Below are 27,227 nucleotides of genomic sequence, written 5' to 3'. Positions count from 1 at the left end.
AGGAATCAGACTGCAGAACTGCAGTTTTGAAACAATTAAGTTGATAGAATTCTCAAGCAAAGAAAATCTCATCTGCAGACTGACTGGATTACCTAATAATTGCTAAAACCTAATGCCAAATGAGCACACATACCAACCTCTTGCCTGCATGGATTTTCTGATATCTAGCTTGCCCCAGAGCACCTGACAGGCTCTTAAATGCCACTTTCCACAAACACATCTTGGTTTCTGAAGCTACATTCACACTAGCAAGTAGCAGGACACATCAAGTGCAGATCTTCAGAGCAAAAATGAAGGCCAACATCTAGTCCTGCCCACTAGCCATGCTAGACAAACACCCAGACACAACAGGACTGCATCTTGCAGCTTAGTTTCACCTGAAGGGAACCCCAAATTACAGGCTCCAAACCTACAAGAGGTAAGTGGGAGCAGGCGGCAAACTTGCTGCAGGAAGTATGCTCCAAATCCTTCCCCAAAAAGTAATGTAGGTGCACCTCAAACTTCCACACCTGTGCAAGTTGACAGAAGTCAAACACCTGGACAAAAAGTGAGAGCACAAGAACAACAATCTCTGGTTTTTAACCCAATTTAAGGAAAGAAGGCTTAAAATACACTTCCCTCAACAACAGGCCTAAGTTAGTGACATCAGCATTAAAAACTAACACTGTACTAGAGTTCCTTCTAACGTTACACCAGAAGGTATGCATGTAAGTACAAAACCGATCTGAAGTACAGCGTAGGTGAAAAGACTGATCGCTTAAGTAGCAGGAAACATTGGAACTTGTTATTCAACTACTTTACAGGAAGTCCTTTGCTATCTAAGTAAACAACATCTACTGGGAGGGTAACAAGTCAGCTTTTCAGAACAACTGCCAGACAGATTCCCACTCCAGGTTTTTCCTCTGCTCATTCATCAACATCAGAGAGAATTCCATGGGTCAAATTAGGCCTTGCGTGTGTTTGAACAGTTACAATAGCAATATTATGTTGTCAAGCTGTACACTGGGGCAGGATTTAGACCTAAGACACTTAAAATAGGTGAACCAGGGAAAACAAACCAGATTACCTCTCAGAGGGATTTACTTCCATATGCGAGAAGGTGCTACCTTGAAAACACCACTCTTGACTGTAACCATTCTCTGAATTGACACACTCAGCTCTAGCAAGTGCTATTTAATACCAGCTGCTACACCAGCATCTTATTGGAATGCTTTTCAAAGGTAAGAGAATAGAAGCCCTACCTCCAGGCTAAACTTCAGAACCAATACAGGGGCAGGGGGAAGCTGCATCTATCAGAAGCAAAGGAAAGATGCATTCTGTGTAGAGCCAGAGATAAGGTCTTCTTCTGAGCTACTTAAGGGCACCTTTCCCTGCCTTATATTATTAGTAATGCCCAGCTTCCTATAATGGTCTGAAGTCACAGAACAGACTCAGGAAAGACTGAAAAAGATGAACAGTAAACGCATAAGGACCTAAGCAATTAGAAAGGCACAAGCCTTAGCTGAAAGACATTCTACACAGGCATTTAACGATTCCCTATATGGTTCTGTGATCCTGCCCACCTGTAACATCCTCTCCTCAAACGCTGTCCAAGAAGCTCTTGCCACCTAGCCATCAGACTAACAAAAAGCGTAAACTGAGGATCTTCCCCATATGCACTGTATGTATCTTAAGCAAAGATACTTTCTGTCCTCTGATATTCTTTCAGTCAGATTTTCTTGTGGAAGAGGCACGAGAGGTTTACTGACCTCTGCAAAAATACCAAATTCAAGTAAGCAAGTCAGTGGTAACACCTCTTCTCACTGGCATCATCAACTTGATGGCCTTGATGCACAAGACCAACAAGCAACAATCTCACCAAAGGCAGAGCTGATACAGCTCTTACTTGACTGGAACAAATGCAGCCCTTCCAGCCACTCCCTGATGCAGGGCAGGGTATGACAACTGGTCACACTAAACTCTTTCATAAGATCTCTAATGGCACCGCTGCGGCACTAAGCATGGAAGGAGCTCCAAGTCACTTGTACTGTAGCACTGACTAGTATATAACCCAAGAGTTGCATCCATTCAGCCTTTAAAATAAACATTTGGCAACAGTTTGTTGAACCTTTTAGGCAAGAAAACCCTAAGGTGGCAACTTCTTCAAACAGGAAATTTATTTTGCCAGGATAAATAAAAGCAGCAAGCAGTCACACACTGCCTTTGGTTATTCACAGCAAGTAAAATCCAGGATGAAACCTGAGCACTGTCTATCTTTATGATCATAAGGTTGTCATCAGCACTTGCAACCGTGAAGTCATCTGACTGGTCATATTATTAGTCACCTTCAGCACCACTGTCACACTGCCAGACATAAGCATAGTCTTCCACTGATTTGCAATTGGATTAGCCAGAACTAAACAGATTATCAAGTCAAGTACCGGGATGACATAAATTTGATCAAAAGCTAAGAGGCTTCAGCAGATGACCAAAATTTCTCGTAATACAACACAAGTAGTATTTTAGCAAAGTGAACCAGCTGGATCAGGTGCACTGCTCTAGTGGAACACTGTCACCCCCAGAGCCACAACAAAATCCAGCTTTGTTCAGACACCGTGCTCTGCTACTGCTGCCACAGTGACAGTCTTGAGATAGGCAAACACTAATTCATTGCTTTAATATAAAATCACATCTCAATAAGAAATCTTGAAAGACAGAAAAACACTCTTGCAAAGGGGTAAAGACATTCCTCTCCACACCATCCTTGGAAAAAAACTTCAAGATAAATCTAAAATAGCTGCTCAAATACACATGAATCCAGCTGCACTGCTGATGTACAAAAGCTGCAGCCCTATTTAGTACCAGGTGTGCCACCTGAAGTGTTCTGGGGGTTTGTAACATCCTAAAGTGAGTGGCAGGGTAGGCAACACAAATGCTAATTATGATCGGTACTGACAGATGTGAAAGCAGATATTTTAAAGTCGAGTCACACGTAAAACAAGGGTGAGAGAGTAGACAATATTCTTTAGAAAACTTGCCAAAATCCTGACTTTCATCAGATACTTTTCAAATTCAGGGTGCAGGCCATTCAGTTTAAAAAACAGGAACAGGTCTCTGGCAGCAACTCTATGGTTATTTTCAAGAAGGTCAGGAGATTATTTTTTCTCTGGAACATATGATATATGACCTCCCTCCCTATCTCTGTCACTAGAAGATTTGCAAGGGTCAACCCTGAACTTTGAATAGTTCTGAAAGGAGGCAGTAGGAGGGAAGAAAGAGGGAAAAAAAAAAAAAAAAAAGATTCCTCCTGACTTTTACAATTGGTCTGGGGGCCTTCCACATCTTCAAGGCTAAGGCACCCAAAAAAAAAAAAAAAAAAAAAAAAAAAAAAAAAAAAAAAAATCAACCCTCCTAGTTGTTCTACTAAAAATGAAATTTCTCCTGAAATGCATGCTAGCTGGCAGAACCAAAAGCAGCCTTGATCAGTTTTAATAGACTCACGCAGAGATGAAAGCCATGTCTGTGAGACTAGAGGCTTTATTCTTCAAAAGCCTTGCAACACAAGTTACTGTAGGGCAACAGGTTACAGAAGTCCCAGTTAAGCATTTATTTACTCAATAGAGAGCGTAATTGGAAACTAGTTACCCAGTGAAAGAGCTAAGTTTGTCTTTCCTGTAGGATAAAAGCATGCAAGTGAGCTGTCAGCACGAGTCTACTGCACTGCACCAAGTTCACACTGCCTTATCTCCAGTCATTTGTGTCTCCATACCCTCATTTGTTGCAAAAGAAGAGAGCTCACAGCTTTACATTCATGCTACAGAAGGCAGAAAGATTTGTATCTAAAGTGTAACAGGACTACAGCTGTAGACAGAGTTCAGCTTTTTGGATATATCGTAAGAAAACCTTAGTAAATGCCCTGCCACCTGTAAACTCTTCAAATTACAAAACGTGTTTGAGAACCAAAGAAGTTATCCTAAGTTACATGTTGTCTGGTCTTTTTATCCTCTGGTGCTGGATTTGCTTGCTTAATACTTCATAAAAATTACTGTAATACCTATTAAAAAAAAAAAAAAACACAACAAAAAAAAGAGAAGACTCCTTCCACTGTGAAAAGGAATAATCTACCTTGACACATAAGCATCTTTTAGAGTTCCTTTCCTGAAAGGTATCTTCCCCTGGTTCATATCGTAAGTTGACTCCCCTGCATTTCCCCCTCACTTAAAAAACAGTTCAAGAGCTACAACTTTTACAGTGTCCAAGCAAAATCATTTAAAGAGTACTGACTTCATTTAAAAGAACCTGAAAGTGAGTTAGATCCCATGACCACCCTGAACAACCAGATAAAGTAAGACCAGCAGAGGGGGGGTGGTATTTATAGCGGCTTCACACAGAGTGCAAGGCTCTGGGGAGTTGTGTACATGCCAGAACTGTCAACCATTTCTCCAAGAGGTTACACCACCACATTACTATGTATGCTAGCCCTCCTACAGCGGGGCTCAATGGAGGTACAGTCAAGAGAGAAATTTACTACCAAATTCCTTAAATGAAAGGGAAATAGTGCTGTTCTACATAAAGTTAATTGGCCCTACTTCTTAAGTGCTTGCCTGTGGTTTCAGGTTAGACAGTAGCTGGCTCTGAACACTACTCCATAGGTTAGCAAGTCATACATACATTTAGAGATGATTTAATACGCTTACCTGGACTTGCTGGGGTTGCTGAACCTGTATCTGCTGCTCTGGCTGAGTTTGCTGCTGGACACTGGTTGTCACAGGACAAGCAAGTTCAAGCAAAGACCCAGCCACCTCTGTGCTGTCTGTGTAAATGCAGTTGCCACCCTGTTGATACACCATTGTGGTGGTGGCCGTCTGCTGAAACTCCTGCAGAGCTTCCGGCCCCTTGGAAGCAAGGGAGTCCAGAAACTCCTTCATCCTGTGCTGGGGGATCGTTCGCGCCTTCACACGGATGTATTCTTCAAAGGAAATGGTGTTCTCCAGAGAATTATTCATATTGCAAGGTCCTTAGGGTTCCTTAAGGAAAGGGAAAGTAAAAGTCTTAACTACAGCACTCCTTTGATGCAAGAATATTCCTAACTCCGGTAACTAATTTCTCATACCGAGTACCATATGAAAACTAGCAAACATTCAAGACCAGATGCCCGAGACAGATGCTTTAGCTTTATGAGGCATCTTGCACTACTACACATTTCTCAGATTAACCCTTAGCAGCTCAAGAAAGTCTGAATGATAATCAGGTGTAACTGTGGCACTATTCAAAGAGCTCACTGCCATGTAATATCTTCTAGCCTTGTACTTCACCCAGACCAGGTGAATCCAATAACAGACAAAATCAACTCATACATTTCATTCATTTGCAGCATGCAATATTAGTGAGAGAAGCTCAGAAATCAATTTGTGGCCCTGCTTTGCAGCCACAGAGGTGGGAGAACCAAGCAGTATGTTCTCTCAGGCCATGCAGTTCTATTCTAGGCAGCTAATGGGAAGCACAACAGAAGAGCAACAGATGCAGCATTCAGCCCATTGCTATTAGGACTAGGACAGCCTTATTGATTTGAACATAGCAAGCAAAAGGAGAATGCTGGAATCAGGAGATTCCACATGGAGAAGCAGAGCTCTGGAAACGACAAAGGCAATAGCAGGATCAGTTCTTGTAATCCTTTTAATACAGAAGAGGTTAACATCAAACATGCTATGTATTAAGACAAGAGAGAGACAGGAAAAAAAAAAATAGATGATCAGGGAAGAAGTGAGAGCAAAGAAAAAAAAAAAAACAACAAAAAAAAAAAAAAAAAAAAAAAAAAAAAAAGGTGATTCCCCCGAGAACATTAGAAAGCTCTAGGGTATACTCTGACAGCATTCTTCTCTTACTGACTTATCTTGTTTAAACCCACAAATTGTTTCTGCAGTGAGTATACTGGCTGTTTCTAAGGCACTAATTAGTCTTGATAAAGAATAAATAGATTTGAGCTATAACACTACCAGATACTGTGATGGCTGTGAAAAGATGCAAAACAACACAAGATTAGGACTAGAAGAGGTGATTCAGTACTACTAGATCAAGCTGCGAAAAAGAAGAAAAAGGGACAAACATTCACTATATGTACATTATGACTGTAGTTCTAAAGAAAATAGGTACAAAAGCAGAATCTTTTATATAATTTTACCATGATTTAACAAAGTAGAACGAAAACAGAAGTATGTGGTTGAACATAAGGCTGCAAGAGCCTGTGTGAAAATGGGAGTTAGTTGTACGCTCTCAGTGGCACCCAAGCGTATTCCACAAACCCAGCTCAAATTCCCACTGAAATCCAGGGGAGCTAGAGCAAATTCTAACCACTCTACTGTTACGTGACAGCAGTCTGAACACACAGAAGTTTTTGTTTACACGGAGGAGGTTCATGGCTAGTGCACTGGACGAGGCTCACAGGAGCAAGAATGAATATCAAAGGTAAGAGGAACACACATGAGGCAACCTGCACTGTATCTATAGTTTCTGGACTTATTAAGCAACAGCTGATGCTGTATAAGATTACTACAGATAATATTCTTAAAACATGCATCAATGTTAGCATCACCAGCTAACAGTGTTCAATTAGTAAATCCAACAGCTCTATAAAAATCAGCATATAGAAGCTCCTGCAGACCCCACAGCAGGCCAGAAGAATAATTCTCCTGCCTTTCAGAGATTCTCACCTGACAAGTTTTCAAGCCAGCTCCACATGATAAAGCCATTAAGACTATTCACTTAGTTGCCCAGTAAGACTATTCACTTAGTTGCAGAGTGAGGCTTCCTCCAGGAGCCACCCAAGAGTACTCTACACCTCCACAGGACACATTAACCCTTTCCCAGGTGACTGTATGTCCAGGGTGAAGCCAACAGAGAACAATCTTGTCAATGTATCCTCAGTGACTAAGACAGGACCTACACCAGGCACACTCAAACATATCTTGCAACTAATTGTAAGATGCTCTGTTACCCCAAAGCTAGAAAGCAGATTTTGAGCAATTAACTTGTCCCAATTTTCTACTCGGAACTTGCAAATATTTGACTTCAATACTACAGTGAGGCTTTCAGAAAAGCATAATCATTTTGCATGTCCACTCCGAGGTGCACCAGCAGACACTGCTTTCAGAGGGATGATCCTTCTGAGGAATAAGCCTCAAGGATGCCACGCTGGGAACCCAGACAAGAATGCTACAGGGGCTCTTTGAGATTACATGCTCTTTGACAGCTAGCTGCTGCTGAATAGGATGGGCTCACCTCTCAGCAAAGTTCCAGCCTTCTTCCTTGCTCCTGCATTGGCACTTACTGTGTTGTAACTATTCAGAGAATAGCTACTGACCTTCTGTTAATCTTGTCAAGGGAGTGAGTGGGGAGGTCAGCAGGGCCACCGTTTTCCATAGCAGCTAACTGTTAGCCCTCACATTTACTTTTGGATCTCCAACCCTTCTGTCAAAAGGCTGATCACAGGTACATCATGCCTCTGTGTAGCAGAGGCCAGAAGCCACCAGAAACCCAGACACATAAGCAGCAGGCCCAAAGATCAAGATGAGGTCCACCACCAAATCATCATGTACCTCTTCCATCTACCAAGAAGCAGAACAAACACAGAATTAATTTATTAGACACAAATCATTGACCCTGCTCAGCTGCCCCATCTTAATTAGTTCTTTTTAGCACCAAAATCAAGAGCCTAGTAGGCCAGTCTTCCCCTGCCAGCAAATCTTCCACTATCACAAGCTGCCAGAAAAAAAAAAAAAAAAAATCTCGCTTTTCCTCTCTTTTAGCATGGAAAAACCTTCCTCTGCATCTGGCTGAAGTTAGTACACTGAGAGCCACTAACACTTGAAACACTGAAAGGCTCATCTGAGTCACTGCAGCCCTCAAAGCCCAAGAACGGATCAGACACCGCTGTGCCTTGTGGTGTTTGCTCCTGCTCCAGAACAGCAGCAGAATCTTCCTTTGGTTTTCTCTACAGTTCTCCAGCTCTGGCAATGGGAAAGGAGCTAAAGACACGGCAGGTAACAGTGCAGACTGGACTGTTTCTCCCAGAGTTGCTCCTGTCAGTTTGAAGGCTGCTTCGGGTTATTTACCTAAAAGCACTGAACCACACAAAACTGTACTTCACAAAACCCTAGCGGCAGCAGAGGTACAGGGTCTAGATAAATACTCAGGAAAGTATCTCTGTACTCCCAGAGATTTTATTTATTAAAACTAAACCCACGTGCATTTGAGAGAAAACCTCTTTAAGGCTCAAGTATGCATTCAACATCCTTCTCTAGGACAACATACACAGCTTGCTGCTGCAGTTGCCAGTTTTACTGCTAGTTATTAAAAAATACTAATTTACACATCTGTGTATCCCATAGACACACACTAGAAACACCAAACACCCACCTTCACAAGATCTCAGCAAGCATGTTTTTAATACCACATTTCAAAGTTTTAAAAAAGCATCCAAGCGATAACCTTTCTCTGATAAAGGGAGGTAATTCCTCCCCATTCAGCATAACCGCATTTTTTCCAGGAAATAAGTTCAAGAAACTCTTTGAAGATCATGAGCACATACGGTTAGTTCAAAAAACTTAGACTGAGGTTACTGAAAACACACACACAACTTGCAGCATGTGGACAATCTGGACTCACCAGTCACCATGTTGCATGTATTTCTGCTGCTCTTGTCCTGAGCTCTTAGACTTGTAACGTTCTGGAGAAGACAGAACAAAGAAGCCCTTTCCATCCCCAGTTCCTCTTTCTTTATTAAAGCCATTTTATTTTTAATATGTATTCCATTAAGAAAAAAAAAAAAAATCAGGAAAGAAAGGTATGATCATCTACACAGTTAGCAGCTCCTACAGAAGAATTGTGAGATGCCCAATTCCTAACCATTGTGTCCCTCGGCCTGATCAGTGTCACTAGGAACAGGCGTGCAAGCACAACTGTTACAGGGCACAGAGCACTGGCGCCGTGCGGTGACAGCTCAGCGCAGCCGGTGACACCGGAGTTACTGGAAGACAGAACTTAGAACAAGGCAGCAGCAGTGACCTTATCCAGAGGTGTGTGTGTGTGTGTGTGCCCCCACAGGTGCTCCCGGCCGAGGCCCAGGATAAACGGGAACGACACACACCGCCCTGCCACCCGGCCCAGACGAGGCGAAGCTCCATATTTAGCCCCTGAGATCATCGGCCGCGGCTCGGCCTCTCCCCTGCTCGAGCGGGGGACGCGGATCCCGCGGGGGCTTCGTCCTGCGGCCCGGCCGGCCCCCGCCCGCGGGGAGCCCAGCGCCGCCCGGCCCGCTCCCCGCCGCCGGCCTTTGTTCCCCGGCGGGGCGGCCGGGCCCGGAGGAGACGCCGCGCCCCCCCACCCCCCCCCCCCCCCGCCGCCGCAGAAGCCATGTTGGGGGCTTCGCCGGGGACGGCGGCCGCCGAGGGCCGCGCCGAGCCTGCGCCTTCCGGGGAAGGGTCCGCCCCGCCCGGTGCGGGGGGGGGGGGGGGCGGGCGGGGACGCGCCCGGTGGACGGGGAGGGTGCGGTGCGCGTCCCCGCAGGCGGGGGGAGATGCACGGGGGTGGGGGGTGGGGGGGGAGTATGGGGGGGTGTTGGGGTGTGCGCGCACCCGGCAGGCGGGGCCGCCGCCTCCTCCCCTCCCCCCTCCCCGCCGGGCCCGCGCACCGCCCCCGGAACCGCCGCCGCCTCCCCCCCCCGCGCCCGACGGAAGGCCCCGCCCGGCCCCGCCGCCGCGCACCCCCCACCCCCCCTCCATCCCCAGCCCCGGCCCGGCGGCCTCGCTGCGCGCCGCCTCACCCCGGCCCGGCCCCGCCTCACCCCGGCCCTGCTGCCGCCGTCGCCTCGCGCCGCCGCCGCCTCGGCCCCGAGTCTTTTCCCCTCACAGCTCCCTGGGCGCCATCTTACATTCAACCCCCCGCAGCCAATCAGCGCGCGGCCCAGGCCTCGCGAGAGGACGGCCCTCAAGTCCCGCGAGAGCGCGGCGGCCGGCCTCGCCCCGCCCCTTAAAGGGGACGCACCCCGGCGGGGAAGAGGGGCGGCCGCGGGGGGGCGCCCTACGCGGGGAAGCGCGCGCGGGCCCGGGACACGGGGCGGGGATGGGGGCCAGTGGCCGCGACTGGGGTAGGGACAGCCCCCGTCGCGGCTGTGGGACTCGGGACGCCACCGACACGCGTGGCCGTGGGGCGCCGCCGGCTGAAGGGTCCCACGAAGCCGCGCCGCTGCTCCGCGCCAAGCGGGGTTGGCCTGGCCGCGACCCCCCCCACCCTCCCCACACACACACACCCCCCCACGCAGCAGTCGGGGTAAGGCCCCGCGCCGTCCCACGGGTGGGCGACACTCCAATGCAGGGGTTCCCCGGGGAGAGCGCTGGGACCTCCGCGACCGGTACCGGCGGGGACTGCGCCCTGCCCCCGCGCGGGACCGCGGGGCGAAGGGTCCCCGCATCGTCGGGCCGAGCCGGGGCTGCTTTAACGTGCCCATGTGCTCGGCGCGGCCTCCGCGCCCCCGCTGCCGCTTAAGGTGGCCCGTGGGACTGGGCAGAGCCTCCCCACTCCCATCACGGCAGGGCCGGGGCCCCGCTCCCCCAGCTCGGGGCATGGGGGTTACGCCGGTCCCGCGGGGACACCGCCCAGACCGCCCCAGCCCGAGACCGGGCGGGGGCCACCCCACTCGAGACCACCTTAAGGGGGGACGGCGCTCGGGCGGTGTTTGTACACAGCGTGCACACTCTCCCGCCTGCCCGCACCCTGCCTGGGCAGACCCTGAGGACCCTCCCTCCAGCCCAGCCTCACGGTCGCGGGTGGAGGGAGCTGCAGGTCCCACGGGGGCACCAGCCCCGCCTGTGGGGCAGGAGCAGCCCCTGAACCCCCCAGGGAACAGGGGAGACACCACCACCCCCCCCCCAGCACCCCAAGGCAAAATGGGGGACAGGAGGCAGTGACAGTGCGGGGACAGGGCTGGGATGCTCCGTTTATTGAGGCGATGCTGTGGGGCGCCCTGGGGGGCTGCGCCAAGGCATGGTGGCGCTGGGGGCGCGCAGGGACCCCCCAGGGAAGCAGCCCTATGGCAGGGCAGCAGCGGTGGGTCCCTCAGGCCTTGCCGGGGTCCTCCTTCAGCGTCACTGTCCGGTTGAACACCATCTGGGGAGAGGCAGAGGGTCAGCTCAGAGCCCCGCGGTGGGCAGGGGGGAGCCCCACGGCCACCTCCCCAGGGCTCACCTTCCCCTCCTCACTGTCAGGATCCACGGAGAAATAGCCCAGCCGCTCAAACTGGAACTTGTCAAAGGGCCGGGCCGAAAGGACCGAGCTGTCGACCAGGGCGTTGCGGATCACGCGCAGGGAGTCCTGGCAGGGGGAGGCAGCTCAGCACCTCCGGCCCCTCTGCCCCCTCCCCAGCCCCGCTCCCTCCAGGGACACGGCAGGGCCCTGCCCAGGGAGGAGTAGGGCTCACGTGGAAGTGCCTTGGGTGTGGGTGCAGGAGGTCCTCAGCTCCCCCCAGGCCCGTGACTCCAGCTCCTGCCACTACTCACAGGATTGAGGTCGCTCAGAAAGCCACCAGGCACCTCTGACGGGTCCTCGGGGTTTTTGTGCAAAAACCTGCCAAGAGACAGAGTCTCATCCTAAAGCCACCAGGCAAGGGGACGTGGTGCCCTATGGCAACTATGCGGCAAGCAGCTTGCAGGAAGGCAGCATCTTTCCCACCAGGGAGCCAGGCAGACCCTGGCAGAGCTTGCTGGTGCACAGCCCTGCTGCCGCCCCAGCACCGCTGAGCTTGCACCCGCGCCTCTGGGACTAGCTGGGTACTCACAGCCGCTCATAGAGCCGCACTTCGCACACCAGTGGCTCCGAGACCCAGTGGATGAAGGCTTTGGGCTTCTCCGCCACTTCTGACTTGGTGCAGGTCACCTCCAGCTCGATCACGCGTCCGCTGGCGTCCTGGGCAAGAGGAGGCAAAACAAGCAGTCAGGGAACAGTCCCATCCCGCAGGGCAGCCCTAAGGCCGAAGCACCAGTCTGCCCCAGCTCAGGGCAACCCCGCTCCCCGCTGCTCAAGGCAACAGGGCTGTCAGGGAGCTGCCACACAGGCAGCCTGCACCCACGCTGTGACCACCACTGCCCTTCCCCGGTGGGGCATGGCCATGTCCTGACACCTCACTGCCCAACCTCACGTCACCACTGCCCAGAGCCACCCACCTTGATGACGTTCTGGACGGCGATGACGTAGCCAGCATGGCGCAGCCCCACCGGCTGCCCAGGGGCCAGGCGCTTGTAACTCTTGTCCACCTCCTGCAAGATTGTTCATGGCTGGGGGTCCCAGCACAAGCAGAAGTTCCCCCTCCCCAGCACATCCCTGTCCCCACAGCTGCATGCCCCCCACCCACTCCTGCTGTCCCAGGGATTGGCGTGCCCAGGGCTGTTTGAACGCTGCAGGACATGCCCCAGCATGCAGGTCAGCTATGGGCACCGTTGGTTGGATACATTCCGGCCAGACTAAGGGCAGCCGACATTTCCCTGCTGCCCATCAGAGATGCTGGCATGTTTGGGAGTCACGGTTGGGTGCCTGACACCTGACTGTGCCCCATGCAGCACCAGCGCCGCTCCCAGTGCTGCCAGAGCCACAGCTCTCGGGAGCAAGGGCAGTATGACCCAGTGGGCCTGGCTCACCTCTCTGAAATCTGTCTCCTCGATGTAGACAGTAGGCTGGAAGGGCACTTTGTGAAAACCCCGGCTCTCATCGGCTGGAAAGTTGGGCACAAGGACCTCAAGTGCCTGGGTAAAAGGAGGGGGTGAATGCTGACCTTGGGGAACCCCACTCCCACCCCAGCCTGCAGCAGTCTCACCTTTGGGGCAGGGAAGTTGGTGATGGTGACCTTGAGGGGCTCCAGGACAGCCATGGCACGGGGGGCTTGCTCATTCAGCACCTCCCGCGCACATGCCTCCAGAAGATGAGGTTCCATTGTCGCCTGGGCCACAGTCACACCGACCTGTGGGACAGCCTGCTGTCACCACACTGGTCAGGGGATGCATCCACCCATCCCATCCCTGTCCTGTCCTCAACACCTACCTGGGAACAGAAGTTGTTGATGGCCTCAGGTGGAAAGCCTCGCCGGCGCAGGGCCGTCAGCGTGAAGAGCCGCGGGTCATCCCAGTCCCTGAAAAAACACGGGTGAGACAGCCAGGCGTGCCCTGGGAAAGACCCACCCTTGGCTGCTGGCCCCGCTCCTACCTCACGGCACCCGTCTCCACCAGCCGGATGATCTTCCTCTTGGAGACGACAGTGTAGAGCAGGTTCAGGCGCCCGTACTCCCACTGCACAGGGCAGTAGACATCCAGGGCATTGCAGAGCCAGAAGTAGGAGGAGCGCCTGCAAGGCACAGCCCGGCTCAGCTTCATGCCCACCCACAGCCCCATGGACACGCTGTCCCCCAGCACTTTGGCAGCTGCCAGGACACAGTCAGCTGCTCCCCCCCCCCTCCCCAGAACTGCCCTGCCATGTCTGGCTCAGCCCTGGGCCGTGCCGTGCACGGCGCTCACCTGGCCTGGAACTCCTTGGTGCAGAGGGAGTGCGTGATGTGCTCGATGGAGTCGCAGAGGCAGTGTGTGTAGTCATACGTGGGGTAGATGCACCTACAAGGCAGACGCAGTCAGCCCTGGGGCAGAGCTCCCTGCCTGACACCTCCCCACTGCCAGGAAACGCCAGCCCACCCCCGCCACGCGTGCCAGGGTGCCACAGGCCCTCCCTACCACTTGTCGCCGGTACGGTGGTGAGGAGTGAACTTGACACGGTAGGCGACGGGGTCCATCTTCCCATCCTCCATCACCAGTTTCATCCGCAGTGTGGCCTCCCCCTCCCCGAACTTGCCCTTTCGCATGTCCTGTGGAGCAGGGGGAAGCTGTCGGCGGAGCCACAGACCTGGACCCCCGGGGCATGCAGCGCCTGACCCCAGCCAGGGGTACCTCAAAGAGCAGGAGTGACTCCTCCACGGGCCGGTCCCGCCACGGTGAGGGAGGTGGGTTGTGGCCCTTGATCTCCTCAACCTTCTGATGGCAGACATATGCCTGGCCCCTACGGGGGGAAAGCACTGTCACCAGACATGAGTGACCCACTCCCGGGGCTCCCCAGGAGCCCTGGCATGGGACAACCACGCTGCCCTCGCACATCCGTACCACCCCAGCACGCTCACCTGCGGATGAGCTCCAGGGCCCAGGTATAGAGCTGGTCAAAGTAATCTGATGCGTGGGTCACTGCATAGGGCTGGTAGCCTGTGGGGACAGGGGAAACAAAGCAGGTTGGAGGCACCCCCAGCACCCGGCAGCAGGACCTGCATGCAGGGGTGTCCCCAGCAGCAGCCGGCCTGATCCTGCCCTCCCCAGCCTGAGCCGTACCCAGCCACTCCACCATCTCCCGGATGGCCGTGAAGTACTTCTCCTCCTCTTTCTCGGGGTTTGTGTCATCATAGCGCAGGAAGCACAAGCCACCGTTGGCCTGGGGGTGGGGGGACAGTGAGCAGCCGCTCCCTGAGGGACCGCAGGGCAAGGCCAGCGGCCAAGCAGCAGGAGGAGTGAGGGGCCGGGGGGTCTGCCAGCAGGCTTGGTGCTTCCCACCTTGGCGTAGCCAAAGTTGAAGTTGATGGCCTTGGCATGGCCGATGTGCAGGATCCCGTTGGGCTCAGGAGGAAACCGTGTCCGCACCTGCAGGGGGGAAAGGAGACACCTCTGTCCTTTGGCAGGAGGCTCGCACACTCCCTGACAGCAGGGGCACTGACGTGAGCCCCTGATGATCCCACAGAGCCCCCCATGTTGCATGGGTGCTGCTTCTGCCCCCGGTGAGCTGTGTGTCTCCCCCAGGCACCCCACCTGCCTGGCTGCCGCCCAGCACAGCAGTACCACCCTTGCAGAGAACCACTGGGCTGGGGGGACGTGGCCTCACCTGCCCACCCGTGACTGTCAGGTGATGCTTCAGCAGAGCCATGGTGTTGGGAGTCACCACGTAGCCCTCCGCCTTGTAGTTCTCTCCTGCGGGCAGAGGGTGCTGAGGGCTGTGGCACTGCCCAAACCGAGCCAAGCCCAGCAGCCGGTGGGGAAGGGCACAGAGCTGGGCCGGTCCCCTGCAGCACAGGGAGCCGGGGCTGGGCACAGAGCCGGTGGAGCGGCCCTGCAGATGGCAGTGGCTCTTCACACTCACCCGGCTTGTGGAATTTGAGGGCTTCTCCCCGCAGCTGCTCCAGCAGCGACCGTGTCTCCGTGCCCACCTCGCCTGCAAGGAGAGACAGGGCTGAGCAGGGCCCTGCCCGCAGCTCCCGGGGCCCAGCTCGGAGCCAGATCCCAGAGAGGAACCAAAGGGCTGGGGACGCTGCCCGCAGCAGGACAGTCTCTTACCGTTCTCCACCACAGCAGCCTTCTGCTTCTCTGCTGGGGCTGGCCGGGCCTTTGCAGCCTGCAGGGACCAGCACAGCACCCTGAGTGCCCAGCCCCAGCACGGGCCTTCCCCTCCTGGCCCAGACCGCTGCCCCCAGCGCTCCCTCAGCCCCGTGTCCGTGATGGCAGCTGGATCCCAGAGCAGCAATTTGGGATCCAGCCTGGACACTCAGCAGGGAAACACCATCTCAGCTGCCAGCCTCCCTCTCCTCCTCACCTTTGGTTTCTTTTCCAGGTCAGCTTCTGTCTTTGGCCCCAGCAAATGCAAAACCTGGACAAGAGAGACACAGACAGGAGTAGAAAAGGCTCCCGGTGTCCCAAGGCCGGACAGTGTCCCTGTCCAGCTGTCACTCCTCACCCCCCACCTGCACCTACCCAGGGCAGGCTGTCCCCAGCCCCGGGCCCTCCTGGGACAGCACAGGGCACGGCCGTGACAGGGGACACCGCCCCAAGCAGCGCCCAACCCGGAGCCCTCGCACCCACCTGCAGGTCCACCTCGTTTTTGACCGTCTTCCCATCCGCCCACCGCAGCCGGCTCCGTGCCTCCCCTGCGGACAGGGCATCCTGTGGGTGAGGGGCACGGCCCAGCCCTGGGTGGGGGCTTCAGATGGATGCAGGACCCCCAGCAAGCTGGAATCAGCCCCTTGCCCCAGGGCAGGATGTCCCCCCCCCACACCCGGGCAGCTCACACTCACCCATCAGCAGCCCCATGTTGAAGCGGTAGCGCTCCGCCAGCAGCTCGGCTCGGTGCTGGCCGATCACCGCCTCCACCTGGGGAGGAGGACAGGGACACGGGGGTGAACGGGGGAGCATGACGCGTGGGGCTGTCAGCCCGTCCTGTCCCGTGTGTGTGTCCTCCCCCCCCTCACTCACCGCCTCCTCGATCTGCTCGGGGGTGACACGCACCCCCACGCCGCAGGCCCACTCAAAGTCCGCCACGTCCAGGGGCTCCAGGGGGTGGCTCCTCACGTACTCCAAGGCAGCTGGGGACAGAGTGGGGGGTGAGGAGCAGGGCCCCTCGGTACCGGGGTCGGGGGTCCCGGGGCCGCACGGTACCGTTGAGCTGCAGGTCGGTGCAGATCTCCCTGCGGGCGATGTAGCCGACGAGGAAGCCGAGGTGCTTCGGGTCCTTGAGGCGGGCGGCCGCGTTGTACAGCAGCGTCCCGGTGGCTTTGTCCAGGGTCGGGCCCAGCGCGCTCCGAGCCTGCCGCCCCCCCGCCCCCGGGGGAACCGTCAGGACCGGCCCGGGGCTGAGCCCCGGCGAACCGGCGGCACCGGGGCGGAGCAGGGGTGGGAGTGCCGAAGGGCCGCTCAGAGGAGGCGGGATCGAAGGGGGGGGTGTCCCGAGGGGGGGGGGGGTGTCCCGGGGAGGGGGCGGTGTCTCCGCCGCACCGGGGACGAGGGGGCGGGGTCTCCGCCACACCGGGGACCCGGGAGCGGGGTGGGGGCCGGCGCCGGGCGCACCTGAAGCACGGCGCGGCGGAGCAGCGCGCTGAGCGCCCCGTTGCGCAGCGTCTCGCGCGCCTTGGCCTCGCTGAGACCGATGCCGGTGAAAAGCTCCAGGGCCTCCTCCGCCTCCTCCGCCGCCATCGCCACCGCCTCCGCCGCCATGCTGCTGCCGCCACCGCACGCCCGGGGAGGGGCGGGGCCACGCCCAAGCCAATCGAAGCGGGAAGGGCGTGTCGCCGGCGCAGGCCGAGCCAATCGGCAGCGAGGGAGGCCCGCCTCGGCCAATGGGATGGGGGGAGCCCGACGTCGGCTCCGCGAATAGGCGAGTAGGGGGCGGGGCCAAGCCGGCGGCCGGTTGCATCATTTAAAGGGACCGAAGGCCGCGGGAGGCACGTGGGGGGGCGTGGCGGGGAGGTGGGGTCTGTGCCACCCCACGCCCCACCGGTCGCCCACCGCCCCACGGCCCTTTGTCCGCGCCCGGCTGCCGTAGCGGGCTGCACGGGCACTCTCCACCCTGCCGGCTCCCGCAGCCGCGCCACCCGCCCCCCTGTGTCGGGCCGATGGGGACACACACACCCCCCCCGGTGTGTGCGGGGGGACAGGCCGGCCCGCTGTCCTCCCCCCCCGGCTCCCCCCCGACCGGTGTCCCCGCTGTCCCCCCAGTCCCCAGCCCGGTGTCCCCCCGCTTCCCTACCCACCATGTCCCCCCAGCTGCCCCAGCCCAGTATATCCCTCTGCCCAGCGTTCCCCAACCCCCCCAGCCCAGTGCCTCCCCCGACCCCCACCTTGTGTTCTGGCTCTCCCAGCCTGGTGCCCCCAGCTCACCCAGCTTTTCCCAGTGCCCCCCCAACTCTCCCAGCCTGATGTCCTTTCCAGCCCAGTGCCTCCCCCACTCCCCACATTGTGTTCTGGCTCTCCCACCCTGGTGTCACCAGCTCACCCAGCTTGCCCCAGTGTCCCCCAGCTCCCCCAGCCTGGTGTTCCCCCCCCCAGCTCTGTGTCTCCCCAGCTCCCCCAGCCCACTCCCACCCCGGCCCCAGCAGCAGCACACCCGAGGGCTTGGGGAAGGGGGTTTATTGGCAACACCCAGCGGGAGGAGGCACAATCATGTCCTGCCAGCCAGAGCCACCCAACGTGGCTGGGCAAGTCTGGTCCTGGCTCCTCCAGGGTCAGGGGGTCCCACACCACTAAGGGAACCGAGCTGGTGCCTGGTACTGGGACAGAGCTACAGCTCCAGCTCTTTCCCAGTGCTGGGCACCGGCTCAGTCCCCGCAGTGGCTGCCTGCTCCCTGCCTGCAGCCGGCAGAGGCTTCAAGCTATAGCGGGCGCTGATGTTGGTACCCGAGACGCTGCGGTACTCGCCCATCTCTGTACGGACGGCTTCGTTCTGAGTGATGGTGAGCAGGACCGGGACGGAGAGCGTCACCTCCTTCCGCAAGACCTGGATGCTGAGTGCCGTGCGTGGGGGGATCTTCACCGGCAGCTGCACCTCCACACGTTCCCGGCGAGTGCTGGATTCACTGCGTCCTTTCTGCACCGTGAAGACGTTGGAGGCTTCCACGGTCAGTGTGAAGGAGAGCCCGGCTTTGAGGCTGGTGGCGTTGCTGAAGTGGAAGCTCTGCCAGAGCGTGGTGCCGTACTCTCGGCTGCTGCTGGCTGCCAGTGCCTGCTCTGACTCTGTTTCATTCACCCCCTCGATCTCATCCACCAGCACCTCCCGCTCCGCCTCCACCCGCTTCTGCTCCCAGAGGAGACGCGCCGAGACCAGGGGCTGCCCGGGCCGCAGTGGGCGCAGGTGGGACAACCGAGCGTGGAAGTTCAGCTCGGGTTTGTAGTCGGCGAGACGCTCCCCGGGCCACGCCAGGCAGTGCCAACCGCCCCGGTCGGGGTGCTGGTAGAGCAGCCAAACACCTCGCTGCACCACGTGGGAGGCCACCCGGTCGTTGAAGTACCCGTACGCCAAGTTGGTCTCCTCTGTCACCACCTTGCAGGCGCCTTGGAAGTTAGGGCGCTCGTAGAGGGTGATCTGGGGGTCCCCCAGGTCATGGTGCACGAGACGCAGCGCCGAGAAGCTGTTGGGCCGCCCCACTGAGGGGTACTCGCCCTCCTCAAAGGCATGCGGCTGCCCCTCGTACTTGGGGTCCGTGTAGGCGATCCAGGGTTGCCCCACCACCTTCAGGGAGGCGATGCAGTCCCCAAAATCCAGCTCGTGCAGGTCGGGCACGTCGCAGGTGAACTCCCGGCTCAGCCCCTCAAAGTTGGCACGTTCGTACACTGTGATCCGGTTCATGGCGCTGCGGGCACCCACCCCTGCGAGGGCACAACGCTCGTCAAGTCCCCTCGCGTGGGTGCTACAGGAAACCCGCGGGGAAAGCCTGGCCAGGCAAGAGATCCTCCTGGCACCCCCTTTTATCCCCTGCCCTCTACCTCTCCTTTGCCCAACTGGTCCCTGAGCTCTCACCGTCTGTGCCGGCAGCACCCCGGCGCCAGACCGCGGCTGTGCCTTTTACAAGGGGGTGGGGGGGCCGGGGCGTGCTCCGACACGAAGCGAAGGTGATGACGGTGCTCGCCCCCGCGCCCAGCCCCGGCCCCGCTCCGGCAGTGGGGAGCTGGCCAGGCCCCGCACGGCAGCCGGTGTACCGGGATGCCAGCCGGGCCCGCAGACCAGCCCTGCCGGAAAGTCCTGCCGCGCCCCGGGCACACGGGCACTCCAGCGCTAACGAGTCACCGCCAATTATCATTGATGCTTCCGCCCTGCCCGTGCTAATTACGGCGTGTGTTGCCGGTGGGGCAGGAACTACGGGCTCGCCCCGGCGGGGTGAGAGGGTATGGTGCTGGGGTGAGCCAGTGCCCCGAGGCAAGCCCCTCCAGCACTCCGGTGACCCCAGGCGCAGGACACAGCCCCCCCAGCATGGCACTGCTCCCCGAGGATGGCCGGGGCAAGTGGTGGCACTTGTCCTCCCATGTCCCTCCACGGGCAGAATGGCCACAGACCACCCGGAATGGCCACGGCGCTGCTGGGGTATGACAAGTGCCAGCCCTGGGCGCGGCGGGATGCTGACGCCCAGCCCGGGCACAGGGATGGTGGGAAACCACCTCAAGGCACCATGAGGGTCCTCATGGCAGGGACTGGAGCTGGCCACCCCAGGGAGCTGCTGGTGTGGGACACAGGGCATCCCCCTGGATGTCACCCCATGGGAAATGGGCTCAGGCAGCTTGAGGGGTCTGGAGCAGGCCAAGCCTCTGGCTTCTCCTGGCTATGTGCCCAGGCCTTGGGGCTGCCTCATCTCCTCGTCCCCACAGCGCTCCCCAGCCCAGGGCTGTCCCTGTGGCACAGGGCGGGGAGCAGAGAGCCCCAAAGTTGACACAAGCAGCTCCCAGCAAGGGTATGGCTGGATCCTGACCCAACCCCTGCAGCCCTCACTTTGGGCTGAGGACAGCCAGGACCCCCAAAGCCTCTGGGCTGAAATGTGTCCCTTGGGGCCAGTGCAGATCTGGGAAGTGGGGCCAGCCCTGGCTGCGTGGGGGTGTCCCAGTCCTGCAAGCAACCAGGGTTTGGTAGGGCCTGTGGGCAACCACATCCTGTGGCGGAGGAGGATGGAGACCCCCCCCCTGCTCTGGCAGCCTGTCCCTGCCAAATCACCCCAAGAGAGGAATCCAGGTGTCCCCGCATCCCTGAGCCCTGTCCCCCACAGACAGGTGCCACCCCACATCTCATCCCCCCAGCTGCCCATGCCACTGCCCCCCTTCCCCTGCCTGCGGTGCCGGGGATGCCAGGGTCTCCCAGTTTATTGCCAGATGTCGGGGCGGTCGGGGTTACACCAGACAAACGCTACAGGAAGCGGTTAGTGAGCAGGGGGGGCTGCAGGGGCCGCGGGCAGGGGCCGGGGAGGGGCTGTCCCGCTCATTCCCCCGGCCCGCAGCCTCCCCCCCTGCCCCCCCGGGCTGCCACGCTCCCCCGCGCCGGGGACCCCTCCCGCTCCCTGCAGCCGCCCCGGCCCCACGGCCCCCCCAGCAACCCCCCACCTCCCTGTAGTGCACCCCCCCTGTGGCGAGGCCGGCGGGCCGGGGCGGCGCGGGGGGCACGGGGCAGCGTGGGTGGGAGGCGGTGCTGGCATTATTGCTATGGCGGGCGGGAGCAGCGCGACCCTCCCCACGCTCAGATCACAGTCTCGAAGAGCGTCGCCTTCTCCTTGGGGGGCTCCGGGGCCAGCAGCTTGGCTTCTGCCTCGGGCGTCAGGTACTCCAGGTGATGGTGGCCCCAGATTGGAGTGGTCAGGAGCTGCCAGCGCTGTGGGGACACCGTGTCAGCGTCCGGGGACAACAGCGCTGGGGACTGCGTGGGCCCAGCATGGTGCGTGTCATCCCCGCCCCCGGTGCGCGGGCATGGGACTGAGGCGGGGACAGCGGTGGGATTTGGGTGGGGATGGAGGCGAGACTGGGACGGGGAAGGGATTGAAATGGGATTGAGAGAGGGAGAGCATGAGGACAGGGATGGGGCTGAGACGGTGACTGGATTGAGACAGTGACATCAGCAAGGATGGGATTTGGGTGAGGTTGGGAGTGAGACAGCAATGGGGACAGGGTTGGGACTTGGATAGGGACGGGGGTGAGATTAAAATGGGGAGGGGACTGAAATGGGATTGAGAGTCAAGAGAGGGACAGGAATTGCATGGAGACAGTGATGAGATGGGGATGGATTGAGACAGTGATGGGAACAGGGACAGGATTTGGCTGCGAGAGCGATAGGGATGGAGACAGGGTCAGGATTAGTATGAGGATGGGACTGAGACGGTGGTGTGAGCAAGGATGGGATCCAGGTGAGGTTGGGAGTGAAAGAGAGATGGGGACAGGGGTGGGATTTGGCTGGGGATGAGACGGCGATGGGGACGAGAACGGGATTTGGCTGGGGATGAGACAGTGATGGGGACAAGAACAGGATTTGGCTGGGGATGAGACTGACGGGGGGACAGGGAGAAGGGTGGCCGAGGTGGGCTGGGGGGCAGAGGCAGGGGGGCCCCCGCTGCGCTGCCCTCACCTCGCGCAGGGAGCCTTTGCAGCGCAGGAGCTTGTAGAGGACGGTGCAGGGGATGCAGAGCATGGAGGAGAGTGCCAGGACCCAGCCAATGGCGTCCCCCCACCACGGGTACACGTACGTCTTGTTGTAGGTCAGTGGCTTGTAGTTCACCACGTGGAACACGAAGATGCCCTGGGTGGAGAGAGAGCGGGGGGTGAGGTCCCGTGGGGCAGGTGGCTGGCGGCCTCTGACCCCCCCACGCGTGTCACCCCGCGCCCCCGCCGTGCCCGTGGCCCCGCCACGCGTGTCGCCCCGCGGCTGCCGTGCCCCAAGCGGCCGCCTGGGGGAGCCCGCGGCACGGGGCCGGGGGCACCCGCAGAAAAAACCACGCGTGTCCCCCGCTCACCACGCAGACCAGCGGCGTCACCACGGCCCAGCACCACTTCATGAAGGGCAGGGGCCGGTAGCCGATCATGCGGGCCACGTCGTCCATGAAGCGATCGGCGCCTGCGGGGAAGGAGGGCGTGAGCTGGGCCCCGCGGGGGCCCCCACGTCCCCTTGTGTCCCTCCCCGTGTCCCACCCCCCCACCCCGGCCTCACCGTAGACCCAGGCAATGACCACGCACTCCCAGAAAGCCTGCCACAGCAGCGTGATCCCGCTGGCCGAGTAGTTGTCAAAGAGCTGGAACACGTACATGCCGCCCTGCCGGGACGGCGCCGCACATCACCGGGGCTGCCCCGTGGCCGGCACGGGCGCCTCCACACCAGTGTGGGCACAGCACCGGCATCCCACCCAGCGCGGACACCCCGCGTGCCACCTGTGTGCTCCCACAGCACCCCCCCGCGCCACGGGGACACCCCCCCCCACGCTGCTGTGGGCGTAGCGGCCCCAGGGAGCTCCCACCCCACGCTGGGGTCCCCGGGGGGAGGTGACGTCCCGGGTGCCCGGCGTGGAGCCGGCCGGCCGGTGTCCCTGCCGCGTCCCCCCCACCTGCGTGACCATGGAGAGGTCGATGAGGCAGCAGACGATGCAGCAGAGCGCAGCGGTGAGCTCGCGGCGCAGCGAGCCAGCCCCCGGCTGAGGGAACAGGTCCAGGATGCCCGTGATGAAACCCTCCACGCCAACAAACTGAGGCAGAAGAGCGGGGCTCAGCGGGGACGGGCCACCCCTTCCCCTCCCCGTCCCTGTCCCCCTGCCCGCTGCCGTACCTGGCTGTCCAGCCCCAGCACAAGGAGCATGAAGAAGAAGAGCGTGGCCCAGAGCGGGGACAAGGGCATCAGCGTCACGGCTTTGGGGTAGGCGATGAAAGCCAGCCCAGGGCCTGTGGGAGAGCAGGGTCAGTGGTGCCACACCTGGGGGGGGGGGGGGGACGACACGCACAGGGGATACGGTACTAGTGGGCACCCACCACCCAGCACTCACCGGACTCGGCCACCTTGGAGATGTCCACGCCTTGCTCGGAGGCCATGAAGCCCAGCACGGAGAAGACTACGAAGCCAGCGAAGAAGCTGGTGGAGCTGTTGATCACGGCAAGGATGTAGGCATCCCTGCGGGCAGAGCGGGTCAGGGGGGTGCCAGGGGGGACGCCGGGGGACGCGCCGAGGGGACGCCCCCCAGCCCTACCTGTAGCAGTTGTTGTGGAAGCGGTTGTAGCTGCCCAGCGCGGTCAGGGCACCCAGCCCGATGGCGTAGGAGAAGAAGATCTGGGTGCCGGCGTCGATCCAGACCTGGAGCGTGAGGGAGGGTGTCAGAGGGTGGGCAGGGTGTCGGGGGGGGGTGCCCAGAACCCTGCCCCCCCTCCTGCCCTCTCACCTGCGCCTCAGCCAGCTTGGACCAGTCGGGTTTCAGGTAATAGACGATGCCACCCAGCGCCCCGGGCAGCGTCACCCCATGGACCAGCAGCAGGATGAGGACCACGTAGGGGAAGAGTGCCGTGAAGTAGACAATCTGCAGAGGAGTGGGTGGGTGCTGGTGACACACCTCGGGCTGGGGCTCTCTGTCATGTGCCACCGGTGTCCCAGCGGGACCAGGGCTCGGGGATGTCCCCAGAGGCTGGTGGCACCTCCCAGTGAGATGTGGGACAGGGGGTCCTGCACCCCCTGTGGGCTGCAGCACAGGAGGGCAGGAGTTGGCAGTGCCACATGCCGCAGTCCCATCCCTGCGTGCTGGTGGCCCTGACGCATCCCCCACCCCGCCAGCGTCACCTTCCCGGTTGACTTGACACCCTTCCAGATGCAGAAGTAGACGACGACCCAAGTGGTGACCAAGCAGAGGATCATCTGCCAGTTCATCTCCCCCGGCTCGCTGAGATCCCCCGAGAGCCGCAGCACCTTGTTCCTGCAAAGCGGAGCTGTGCTGAGCACCGGCATGACCCGCCCCCCGCCCCAGGCAAGACCCCGCACCCTGGTCCCCGCACTCACTCCCAAAACTCGATGACGGGCGAGCGCTTGCTGGCTAAGTCGGCGCAGCTGAGGTTGAAGGGCCCCGTGCCGGCGCTGGCGTTGGCGCTGCCGTTGCGGCAGAGCTCGAGGTGGAAGAGCTCGGCGCACTGCTCGGTGTTCCAGGCGTGGCCGCAGGTGGCCCAGGGCAGGGTGTCCGTCAGCGAGTGCACCAGGTAGAAAAGCCCCCACACCAGGATCATGATGTAGTAGGAGTTGCAGAAGAAGACGATCACCATGGAGGCCAGGCCCAGACCTGCGGCACGGGGAGATCAGAGGCCACGGGCACCCACGGGAACCCGGCAGCCCGGAGGGGTGGGGGATCTGGCAGCTTGGGGTGGGATGGGGGGTGCTGGCGGGGAGGGGGGCCGGACATGGGGTGCTGGCGGGGATGCAGCGGGCCAGGTGGGACAGGGGGGGAGCTGGCTGCCCCAGGCGGGACAGCGGGGAGCTGGCGGGGATGGGACAAGGGGAACTGGCGGGGACGGGGTGGGGACAGCCGGCAGCACCGGAGAAGCTGATGGGACATCGCTGAGGGGGGGATCCGGCAGCCCGGGGACCGGGCAGGGTGGTGCAGGGTGCCCCGGGGCACGAGTGCAGGCAGCTGCCACCTTTGGCCGGGGTGCAGGGTAGCGGTGGGTCGTGGGCAAGGTGCACGGGAGCAGGCAGGGCGTGGGCAGGGTGCCGCCAGCCCTGACAGGCTGCAGGCAGCCGGTGCCCCAGGCAGGGCGCCGGGGGGGGGGGGGGGGGGGGGGGGGGGCCCGGGCAGGGTGCAGGGTGCCAGGGGCCACGGGCAGGGTGCAGGAGGCCACGAGAAGGGTTCGGCGTTACCCTTGAAGAGGGGGGCAATGTTCCAGGCGGCGATGCCCCCCTGCTTCATGAACTGCCCCAGGGCCACCTCCAGGAAGAAGACGGGGATGCCGCCCACGAAGACGATGAGCAGGTAGGGGATGAGGAAGACGCCTGGGGACGGGGGGGTGGGGGAACGGGACCGGCTCAGCTGCCGCCGCTCCCCCCGGGCCCCCCCGGGCCCCCCCTTCCCTTCCCGCACCGCCCGCCCGGGCGCAGCGAATGGCAAAGGCGCCTCCGCGCCCTCCCCTCGTCTCGCTGCCGATGTAGGTCAGGGCAGGCAGGTGGTGGGGGGTTCCCCACGGACCCCCACCCTGGTGGGTGACGTCGGACACCTGTGGGGTGGCCCGTGAGCCCCCGCGGACAGCCCCGTGCCTCGGGGAGGTGCACGGTGGGCTGACACCCCTACACACACACACACACACACACACACACACACACTACGGGGTGGAAAGCGGGGTGCTCCCACGTGCCGTGGGGTGCCCCCCCCACGCCGCGGGGCAAGCAGAGGGCTCACCTCCGCCGTTCTTGTAGCACAGGTAGGGGAAGCGCCAGACGTTGCCCAGCCCCACGGCGAAACCCACGCAGGACATGATGAAATCCATCTGCCGGGTCCACGTCTCCCGCTCGGGGGCGGCCGCTTTCGGGGGGCCGGGGGGTCCCACCAGCGGTGCCGTCACCGCCCGCTCCTCGCCTGCCGCGGGGGGCTCCGCGCCCTCCGCCTCCCCGCGGCCCTCTGACAAGACGGAAGGTGTGTGTGTGTGTGTGGGGGGGGCCCACGCTACTGTCACGCGCGCCCGTGGGGGTGAGAAAAGGGGGGGGGGGGGAGCGCCCCCCCCGCGCGCCCCTCTCCGCGCGTGGGGGCGTGACGTCAGATGTCAGGCTGGCGCGTGACGTCACAATGCAGAGCGGTGACTCACCCCGCGGCGGCGGGAGGGGGCGCGCCGCGGTCGCGCGTGGCCGTGGGTGCCCGTGTCCCGTGTGCGTGTGTGCGCGCGTCCCTCCCCGCCCTCCCCGTCGCCGACCTCATCCCTCCCCAGCGCTCCCCGCTTACCGGAGCCCGCGGGGGCAGCGGCGGCGGCGGCGTTGGCGGCGTTGGCGCTGTCGCGTCGCGGGGCGGCGGGCGGCTGCGGGGCGGCCGTATCGGCGGGGACGGGGGGCATGTCGCGGGGGGCCGGGGAGCGGGGGCGGGTCGGGGGCGGCTCCGTGGCCGTGGGAAGGGGGGCGGGGGGGGGCGCGGGGTGGGGGCTCAGAAGCAATCCACGAAGCACTTGAAGGTGAGTCGGAAGAACCTCATTGAGGGCGGCGGGGCGCGGCGGGGCGGGCCGGGCCGGGCGGGCGGCTCAGAGCCGGGCTGCGGGGCCGGCGCCGCGCGGCCGCTCCGGGGCTCTCTGCGCCGCGGCACCGGGCGGCGGCGGAGGCAGCGACCGGCCGCGCCGCCCCCCGAGCCCCATTGGCCGCGCCGCCCGCCCGCGGCTTGACGGGACTTGCAGTCCCGCCGCACCGGCACCGGCAACCGGGGCGAAGGCGGGGGCGGCGGGGCGTACCCGGGGACGTTACCTGGGGATCCCGGGCGCTAGGGCGACGAGGCGATGAGACACAGCGCGGGGACGGGGCGCACCGGGGCTGGCGGTCCTGACGGGCCAACCGGCACCGGGACTCGCGGTCCTGGAGCGCCGGCACCGGGGGATGGTGCATACCGCAGGGCACCGGGCACTAGAGCACCGGGGCTTGCGGTCCTGCCGCGCCAGCCGGCACCGGGACTCGCGGTCCTGGAGCACCGGCACCGGGGGGGGGACACCGGACGATGGTGCGTGCTGGGGGGGCACCGGGCATCGTGGTGTCAGGGCTGCGCCGGCAGACACTGGGCAACAGTGCGCAGGCAGAAGCGGAGCCTGTGGAGACCTGACAGGCACCGAGGCGCATTGGGGGACGCTGGGTGTCCCCCCATTGCTGTAGGGCGCACCGGGCAGCGGGGTGGGCTGAGAAACAGCAATGAGGGACACCAGGGGACACCCTGCAGGCAGGCGACAGCGAGCTGCAGGGCGCACCGA

The 27,227-nt window shown here is 60.4% G+C and overlaps 4 protein-coding genes across 7 annotated transcripts in view; all 4 read right to left on the bottom strand.

Moving 5' to 3' along the window:
* Positions 1 to 9,933, bottom strand: part of QRICH1 (glutamine rich 1) — a 29,626-nt gene extending 19,693 nt beyond the window's left edge. The window contains exons 1-4 of one of the 3 annotated variants that reach the window (XM_042799841.1): positions 9,821 to 9,917; positions 8,644 to 8,704; positions 7,258 to 7,583; positions 4,677 to 5,006 (exon numbers count right to left, since the gene is read on the bottom strand). In XM_042799841.1, coding sequence (XP_042655775.1) covers positions 4,677 to 4,985 — 309 coding nt within the window. In that variant the 5' untranslated portion in view covers positions 4,986 to 5,006; positions 7,258 to 7,583; positions 8,644 to 8,704; positions 9,821 to 9,917. Of the gene's footprint in view, positions 1 to 4,676; positions 5,007 to 7,257; positions 7,584 to 8,643; positions 8,705 to 9,820 lie in introns of all 3 variants that reach the window. The other 2 variants (XM_042799839.1, XM_042799840.1) reach the window with 2 other exon arrangements.
* A 1,013-nt stretch (positions 9,934 to 10,946) lies between these two features.
* Positions 10,947 to 17,061, bottom strand: QARS1 (glutaminyl-tRNA synthetase 1). Of its 2 annotated transcripts, none has more exons than XM_042799820.1 (24): positions 16,884 to 17,061; positions 16,476 to 16,623; positions 16,293 to 16,402; positions 16,115 to 16,190; positions 15,903 to 16,009; positions 15,637 to 15,690; positions 15,381 to 15,438; positions 15,187 to 15,258; positions 14,932 to 15,017; positions 14,607 to 14,693; positions 14,388 to 14,487; positions 14,186 to 14,264; positions 13,959 to 14,067; positions 13,746 to 13,876; positions 13,536 to 13,628; positions 13,228 to 13,365; positions 13,066 to 13,153; positions 12,842 to 12,985; positions 12,666 to 12,770; positions 12,195 to 12,287; positions 11,810 to 11,937; positions 11,532 to 11,598; positions 11,221 to 11,346; positions 10,947 to 11,142 (listed from the first exon to the last, which is right to left on the bottom strand). In XM_042799820.1, exons 1-24 carry the CDS (start codon positions 17,028 to 17,030, stop codon positions 11,092 to 11,094), a joined length of 2,397 nt encoding a protein of 798 aa, XP_042655754.1. In that variant the 5' UTR covers positions 17,031 to 17,061; the 3' UTR covers positions 10,947 to 11,091. The 2 variants fall into 2 exon arrangements, with proteins under 2 accessions (XP_042655754.1, XP_042655755.1); XM_042799821.1 differs by having other exon boundaries at positions 15,903 to 15,967.
* An 866-nt stretch (positions 17,062 to 17,927) lies between these two features.
* On the bottom strand, positions 17,928 to 20,580 carry LOC104369108 (epidermal differentiation-specific protein-like). Its single transcript, XM_033009324.2, has one exon. It carries the CDS (start codon positions 19,156 to 19,158, stop codon positions 18,094 to 18,096), a length of 1,065 nt encoding a protein of 354 aa, XP_032865215.1. The 5' UTR covers positions 19,159 to 20,580; the 3' UTR covers positions 17,928 to 18,093.
* Positions 20,581 to 20,639: 59 nt separating this feature from the next.
* Positions 20,640 to 26,559, bottom strand: SLC6A8 (solute carrier family 6 member 8). The gene is made up of 14 exons (XM_042799688.1): positions 26,228 to 26,559; positions 25,691 to 25,909; positions 25,156 to 25,287; positions 24,307 to 24,580; positions 24,091 to 24,223; positions 23,699 to 23,833; positions 23,510 to 23,613; positions 23,309 to 23,433; positions 23,095 to 23,207; positions 22,877 to 23,014; positions 22,486 to 22,588; positions 22,292 to 22,392; positions 21,907 to 22,077; positions 20,640 to 21,159 (listed from the first exon to the last, which is right to left on the bottom strand). Exons 1-14 carry the CDS (start codon positions 26,334 to 26,336, stop codon positions 21,028 to 21,030), a joined length of 1,989 nt encoding a protein of 662 aa, XP_042655622.1. The 5' UTR covers positions 26,337 to 26,559; the 3' UTR covers positions 20,640 to 21,027.
* Between the last annotated feature and the right edge of the window lie 668 nt (positions 26,560 to 27,227).

The sequence above is a fragment of the Tyto alba genome, unplaced genomic scaffold (genome assembly GCF_018691265.1).
Source record: "Tyto alba isolate M040663 unplaced genomic scaffold, T.alba_DEE_v4.0 Super-Scaffold_3, whole genome shotgun sequence".
Taxonomy (NCBI): domain Eukaryota; kingdom Metazoa; phylum Chordata; class Aves; order Strigiformes; family Tytonidae; genus Tyto; species Tyto alba.
The sequence above is the reverse complement of the archived record's forward strand: the minus strand, read 5'-3'. Positions and strand labels throughout refer to the sequence as shown.

Excerpts from the sequence above, each read along its gene's own strand:
- QARS1 (XM_042799820.1), bottom strand. The coding sequence starts at position 17,030 with ATGGCGGCGGAGGCGGTGGCGATGGCGGCGGAGGAGGCGGAGGAGGCC. Across the intron at positions 16,191-16,292 it reads CCGAGCAGATCGAGGAGGCG|GTGGAGGCGGTGATCGGCCA; the intron begins GTGAGTGAGGGG and ends CCTCCTCCCCAG. Across the intron at positions 15,259-15,380 it reads GGCTGCTGTGGTGGAGAACG|GCGAGGTGGGCACGGAGACA; the intron begins GTAAGAGACTGT and ends CTCTCCTTGCAG.
- LOC104369108 (XM_033009324.2), bottom strand. The coding sequence starts at position 19,158 with ATGAACCGGATCACAGTGTACGAACGTGCCAACTTTGAGGGGCTGAGC.
- SLC6A8 (XM_042799688.1), bottom strand. The coding sequence starts at position 26,336 with ATGCCCCCCGTCCCCGCCGATACGGCCGCCCCGCAGCCGCCCGCCGCC. Across the intron at positions 25,288-25,690 it reads GTGCTACAAGAACGGCGGAG|GCGTCTTCCTCATCCCCTAC; the intron begins GTGAGCCCTCTG and ends CCCCGTCCCCAG. Across the intron at positions 23,614-23,698 it reads CCAAGCTGGCTGAGGCGCAG|GTCTGGATCGACGCCGGCAC; the intron begins GTGAGAGGGCAG and ends CTCACGCTCCAG.